General features: G+C 36.0%; 1 protein-coding gene across 1 annotated transcript; it reads left to right on the forward strand.

Annotated features, from left to right (window-relative positions):
* The first annotated feature begins 535 nt into the window (after positions 1–535).
* On the forward strand, positions 536–4762 carry LOC130728820 (eukaryotic translation initiation factor 2 subunit gamma-like). Its single transcript, XM_057580392.1, has 9 exons — positions 536–738; positions 1061–1206; positions 1295–1356; positions 1958–2070; positions 2150–2252; positions 2857–3084; positions 3177–3395; positions 3777–4037; positions 4177–4762. The coding sequence occupies exons 2-9, from the start codon at positions 1101–1103 to the stop codon at positions 4483–4485; spliced, it is 1401 nt and encodes a 466-aa protein (XP_057436375.1). The 5' UTR covers positions 536–738; positions 1061–1100; the 3' UTR covers positions 4486–4762.
* The last annotated feature ends 1991 nt before the right edge of the window (positions 4763–6753 follow it).

Genomic DNA, 6753 nt, shown 5'->3' on the forward strand with positions numbered 1-6753 from the left:
AAAAACTTGAATTGTTTTTTGTGTCAAAATCTAACAAACCAAGTCTCTATTTATAGAGGGAAAAAAATCATGAATTTTGGTTAAAAAAAATTCCGGAAATTATTTTTTTCAATGAAATAATTGAGTTCGAAAGATTAAAAAGATAAAAATCCAGCGTTCTGTGGAGGTTTTAACGAGGCTTGTACTTGAGCACTGTTGGAAACCATATTTTTTTAGGGTCTAAGCGCCATTAACTTGAGTTGTATTCAACCAGAGTTTTGGCTTCTTGCTTGTTTTTTATATTCATCTACATGAGATGATTGTTCTCATGGACATTTTTTTATCAATGAATTTCAGTTAGTTCTCAAAAAAAAAAACCAGCGACCCAATCAGGAATCACCACGTGTCAGCAGCAATCCACCCACTCACTCTCTCTCTCCGCTCCGGGCCCACTCTCAATATTTTGAGTTTACTCAACATGTCTCTCCTCTCTCCTCAAACTCAACACACCCCTAAACACCACTACACTACCCACTCAACACTAAACACCCCACTTAACTCACCCATTGTATATGGTCTTAAACTAACTCACGTAGATGCAGCCAAAAAACACTAGTTCCAATTATTCCAATTATCTAATCTAAAGAAAACAAATAAACGCCACCTAGGGTTTGCTCTTCGACTCACTTCTTCTTCAACCTTCTACTCTCTGAGGCTCACTCCTTGCACCGTCGCCGTCTCCGCCACCGTCGCCGACAGGTCTCTCTCTCTCTCTCTCTCTCTCTCTCTCCCCTCCCCTATGTCCGATCCGATTGGAAGTTTCAACCGATCTGGTTTTTTTCCGCTTGCAGCATCGTTAATTCGCCGACACAACTTTTTCTCACTCTCTCGACTGAACTGACATTGTTTTGGTAGAACTGAGTTTGAATTTGTTAAAACTGTAATTGATTGATTGTGTTTTGCATTAGATGGCAGATATGAACAAATGAATGGAATTTTAGATTTTGATTGAGGTTAATTGCTCAGTGATACATGAATGCAGATAAGATAGTTTAACTTCAAACGTTGTGTCATGAATTAGGTCTATTACTCAGTTAGAGTTTTCATTGGAAGCTGCCACAATGTCGCGGAAGGGTTTGATGGAACAGGACCTCAGCAAGCTGGATGTGGCTAAGTTGCATCCACTTTCTCCTGAAGTCATTTCTCGCCAAGCTACTATTAACATTGGTAATTTGTTCTCATGTTTTGGGATGCAATTGTTTCCAATTTGCTTCTGCTACTTGTACTGATGAATAATAATATTGTAACCTGACAGGCACCATAGGCCATGTGGCTCATGGAAAGTCAACAGTTGTGAAAGCAATATCAGGCGTTCAGGTATTCCTTTGTTTCAAAATTTTCTCTACTTTTGTTGGAGGTATAGGGGTGAGGAGGATTATGGTATTTAACTATGCATTGCATTGTATATATGTAGTTCCTGGTATGTGGTATTCTGTAAGATTCTTTGTTATGTCGTGTGTGATATGTTTTAAATGGAAAGAAAGCATCTACTCGATTGTCAGAACTCATAAGGGTTATTGCTTAGATTTTTTATTTCACTCAGTGTAAGTAGCTGATGGGTACATGAAGTTTGTCAAATATGAGTTGCCATAGAATTAGGAAGTGGGTTTGTTTAAATACATGGATTTTAGTTTGCCATGGATAAATTGTGTAGTTAGATTCATCTGATTAACTATAGTATATAGTTTGTGGAAGCCACCCCTCCCCTGTCCAAAGAAGTGGACAACTTCTCTGGGTGGTTGCATAGATCTTTGACAACATTCGGATTAATTGAATTTTCCACCCTTTTTTGTGCATCTTTAATCTCTAAGAAAGCTTGTTTATGCATAACCATGCCATATTGTATATTTTAATATATTTTCTGTAATCTTCGCATGTTTAAACTGTCCACCTCTGGTTTCCCGTGAATGTTGTGCAGACTGTGCGTTTTAAGAATGAGTTGGAACGTAACATTACAATCAAGCTTGGCTATGCGAATGCCAAAATATATAAATGTGAAGATGAACGGTGTCCAAGGCCTATGAGCTACAAGTAGGTATTTATTTTGCATTCGCTATTTTATTATGAGGTTATTTCAAAATTTGGTGATGTGATAAAATGTTTTGCACAGGGCTTATGGAAGTGGAAAGGAAGATAGTCCTATGTGTGATGTACCAGGGTTTGAGAACTCCAAGATGAAATTGTTGAGACATGTTTCTTTTGTTGATTGCCCGGTAAATTTTTGAACTCTCATGTCATTTTGGGCTGTTTTATGCTCCATTTGATTAGATTTTGAATATAATATAGAATGCTTTTTTTTTTTCATATACCTGCACATTGGGTATTACTTTCCCCCCCTGTCCGAGTATACATTCTCCCAATTCTTTAAATCACAAGAAGCAATGGGTATTTTAATTCGTGTTTAAGTATATATATATATATATATATATATCTGTGTGTGTGTGTGTTTATGTGTGAATGTACTTATATACCTGTATGTATATAGAAAAATTATCATGTGCTCCAGAGCAAGAGATAAATTGTACACCTAAACCAAGTTAGGAATTATTCTCTCTCTCTCATTAGTTGCAATATAGAAGTGGTTCACATCCAATGGTACAGAGTAAGAGAAATCTCATGCTGTAGGAGTACCTAAAATTTGCTCGTGTATTTTGCTTTTACTTGTTTCCATAGATGTGACATTTTCATGTTTCTGTGGGTATCCTTTTTATAAGTCAGGTGCTCACAGTTTGCCACACTATGGTAAATCATTAAATATATATTTAGCTTACTTGCTTTTAATTATGATATCTGTCTCTACTTTGCCAATTTCTGTAGGGACATGATATTCTCATGGCTACAATGCTTAATGGAGCAGCAATCATGGACGGAGCTTTGCTACTCATTGCTGCTAATGAAAGCTGCCCTCAACCACAAACTTCTGAGCATTTAGCTGCTGTGGAAATTATGCGTCTACAGCACATTATAATCCTTCAGAACAAGGTAGACCTGATTCAAGAAAATGTGGCAATCAATCAGCATGAGGCGATTCAGAAGTTTATACAAGTAAGCCTTCTTTGAAGTGGTCTTTACTATAGAAGTGAATCCCGTTTTCAATAACTCACGTGATACTCTCCCCTTCTTTGGTGGCTTACCAGGGAACTGTTGCTGGTGGTGCACCAGTGGTACCTATTTCAGCACAGTTGAAGTATAATATTGATGTCGTGTGTGAATATATTGTGAAAAAGATCCCAATCCCTGAAAGGAACTTCATTTCTCCACCAAATATGATAGTAATTCGATCATTTGACGTCAATAAACCCGGTTATGAGGTTGATGAAATAAAAGGAGGCGTAGCTGGTGGAAGCATTCTGAGGGTAAATAATTTTTTTACAATTTTCCTAATATGATTGATTTGCACTGACCTGACTTACAGATATTAGTATTTTTAATGTTTGGAGTGTTTTCTGCCTTCACATTTATAATTCAGATTTTAAATTTCTTAGTTTATACATGGATGCTTAATGAATGAGAAACAAGTGGCCTTCTAATTTGTTGCATCTTTATTTTTTATCTTTGGATTTTGGAAACATTTTTACACGTTTAATTTCCAAAATACGTGGGAACTCTGCCATTTTTCAAACCAGAATAGAGGATTCAACTTTGTGCCTTGATTTTTGTGTATAAACCAACCAATTGAGTCTGGTCTGACATGTAATGACATGTTCATTAAACCCCCAACAATTTGTTCTTTACAGGGTGTTTTGAAGTTCAACCAATTCATTGAAGTTCGACCTGGGATAATTGTTAAAGACGACAGTGGAAACATTCGATGCACACCCATATACTCGAGAATAGTTTCATTGTATGCTGAACAAAATGAGCTTCAATTTGCTGTGCCGGGAGGCCTTATTGGTGTCGGGACAACGATGGATCCCACTTTGACACGTGCTGACAGGTTGGTAGGGCAAGTTCTTGGAGAGGTTGGATCACTGCCTGAGGTTTTTGTTGAACTTGAGGTAGGTTACTACAATTTATGCATGCCTGCCATGACTGAGTTATCAATTAACTGAGTTATAATGCACATAGACAAGTGGGGATAAAGAGCTTACCTTTCAAATTATCACTCATAACTTTAACTTTCACTCGGTGTTGCAGGTAAACTTTTTCTTGCTCCGGAGGCTTCTTGGTGTCCGGACAAAAGGCTCTGAGAGACAGGGTAAGGTAACTAAGCTGACTAAAACAGAGATGCTTATGTTGAACATAGGGTCAATGTCAACAGGTGCAAGAGTAATTGCTGTGAAGAATGACCTGGCGAAATTGCAACTTACTTCCCCCGTGTGCACTAGCAAGGGTGAGAAGATTGCACTCAGTCGACGTGTCGAGAAGCATTGGCGCCTTATCGGGTGGGGTCAAATCCAAGCTGGACTCACCCTTGATGTCCCTCCTGCTCCTCTACTGAATTGAAAGACGAGTTGAAAGACAAACAGAACAGTTATAAAAATCTGAGATGAATTTAGATATGTTGGAAGGAAGACCACTGTTGGGAACCATTTTTTTTAGGTGGAGAAGAAAACATTTGAATTTAGCAAATTTTGTTTCATTATCATTTCTATTTTTAATTCTCACTGCTGTCAACCTATTACTGAAATTGTCTGTCTGATCACTGATTGAGTTTAGGCTGGGAGGAACATCTCAGCTTGCACATTTTTTATTCCATTCCATTCCATGTTCACCTTAGCAATCAGCATTGTTCATCTTAGCAATCACTAATTCTTTTTGCATTTTCCAACCACCACTAGACTGTGCTATTAAGATTAACGTCACACAAACGGTACACATTCACTTCCCCAATGGCGGTTGAAGTTAACCGACGTAAGCAACTCCCGCCATTCCTACAAATTGTTGTTGCGTTTACAGTAGGATTGATTACTATGTGAACACATCTTAACTGTCCCAAAAAAATAAGCAATTGAATGTAGGTATGTGAATTGTTTTATCTCATATTTCTAACACCACTATTCAAATATATTTAATTATTAGGTTAACAATTTTCTTGGCTGGTCTATCAGCCATTGAGTTGTTTCAAAAGGCACCCTCCCCTAGGCTTGACCATAAAGTTTGAAGAGGCTTGTGTGAAACCCATATATATACACATACTAGAAGCTGGTCAGCTTGAGACCAAGAAAAGAAAAACAGCATAGTCTAACTTCTAACCACGTTCTTAATAGTATGAAAAGTTAGACCACACTATTGAATTCCCAGCTGGACCAAACGAGTCTTAGCAAGTTACCTACGAAAACTTGCTCCTGACCTAGCTACACGTATACTATTAGTATCCTTTTTTTGGTGAGCATACCACTACTATTTCTAGAATAAGCAATTGGTCACCTTAAAAAGTTGTTCAAAGGAAGAACTTGATCCATGTTAAAACATACATGTTTTTAATGAAAGATAAGATATTTACACAAAAGCTATCAATCACTAACATTTTATGTAAAATAGCCATAATAATTGAGTGGAATTAAGGTGTGTTTGGTAATTTTAAAAGTTAAGAATTGATTTTAAAATTCGATGTTCTTGATTATAAGGAGCCGACATACTTAAATTAATCATTCTCAATTTCTTAATTCCTCTTTGACTAAAATGTCTAGGCAGTTATGAAATGGATAGTATAATAGTCCTCACATATTTTTCTCATTTAATTTATTTTAATGAAGCATCCAAGAAAAGCCTTTTACTTCAAATTATCATTTGCTGCTGAGGCTCCGGAACATGTGGTATCATTTTTTATTGAGAAACTTGTCTACTTAAAGCTCTCAATCAAAGTCTTGAATGCGACCGGACTAAGCAAAACAATGGAAATTGCTATTGAGAAACTTCGGCAGTTACTACTGTATATGTGTGAATGTAAGAGGCGTAAGAATATTTGGATACATGTTGTTACCGGCCTAAATGAACGTCATAACATACTTCAAGATAAAAAAAATTGAACTGAACCTTTTTTGAATTGAGATGAAGAAACTTCACATAAGTATACACTAAAACTAATAATTAGATTTAATATTGAAAATGATCACATTAATGATGGAGCTAACTCTCCCGGCCAGAATTTTTTTCATTCATAAGACTCGAACCCAAGACCTTGCTTAAGGAGAATTAAACATGTATCACTTGAACCAACTATCCATTACTAAAATGATCAAAGTTAAAGCATGAAATCAAATTACTCTTTCAAAAAGTTACATGATTTAATTATTGTTTTTTGTGTAAACCACAAATGTAGTCTAGTGAGATAATCTTGCTCGACAAGACTTTTTCTACCAAATATTTAATATTATTATATTTATTGGAAATCAAACTTGAGTTATTTATTTAAACTAGAACAACCCTTCCTTCCTCTTTAACAAAAACTAGAACAACCCTTGATTACGAGGTTGATGGTATCTTAATTATCTAATTTATATTTATATTTGTATGGTTATAATTTGTTTCACTCACTTTCACATAATAAGGCATTTTCATATTTTTAGAGTAAGTGGATCCATCCTTATTTATATATACGTGTGTAAGGTGACGGTGGAGATAACAACAAAGACTTTGATAAATAAAAGTCTACTTAGACTATAGTTACGCTATATATCGTGCATAATAGCATAAGCACGTTGTCTATTTTCTTATTAACCAAGTATACTTTGCCAAACTATATATATGTATGATGTAACAAAAAAAAAC

Source organism: Lotus japonicus, chromosome 1, assembly GCF_012489685.1.
Source record: "Lotus japonicus ecotype B-129 chromosome 1, LjGifu_v1.2".
Lineage (NCBI taxonomy): Eukaryota > Viridiplantae > Streptophyta > Magnoliopsida > Fabales > Fabaceae > Lotus > Lotus japonicus.

What these genes read in the sequence shown, in the direction of transcription:
- LOC130728820 (XM_057580392.1), top strand. Translation starts at nt 1,101, where the DNA reads ATGTCGCGGAAGGGTTTGATGGAACAGGACCTCAGCAAGCTGGATGTG. An exon ending in AAGCAATATCAGGCGTTCAG is followed by an intron (nt 1,357 to 1,957) that starts GTATTCCTTTGT and finishes AATGTTGTGCAG; the next exon opens with ACTGTGCGTTTTAAGAATGA. An exon ending in CTGGTGGAAGCATTCTGAGG is followed by an intron (nt 3,396 to 3,776) that starts GTAAATAATTTT and finishes TGTTCTTTACAG; the next exon opens with GGTGTTTTGAAGTTCAACCA.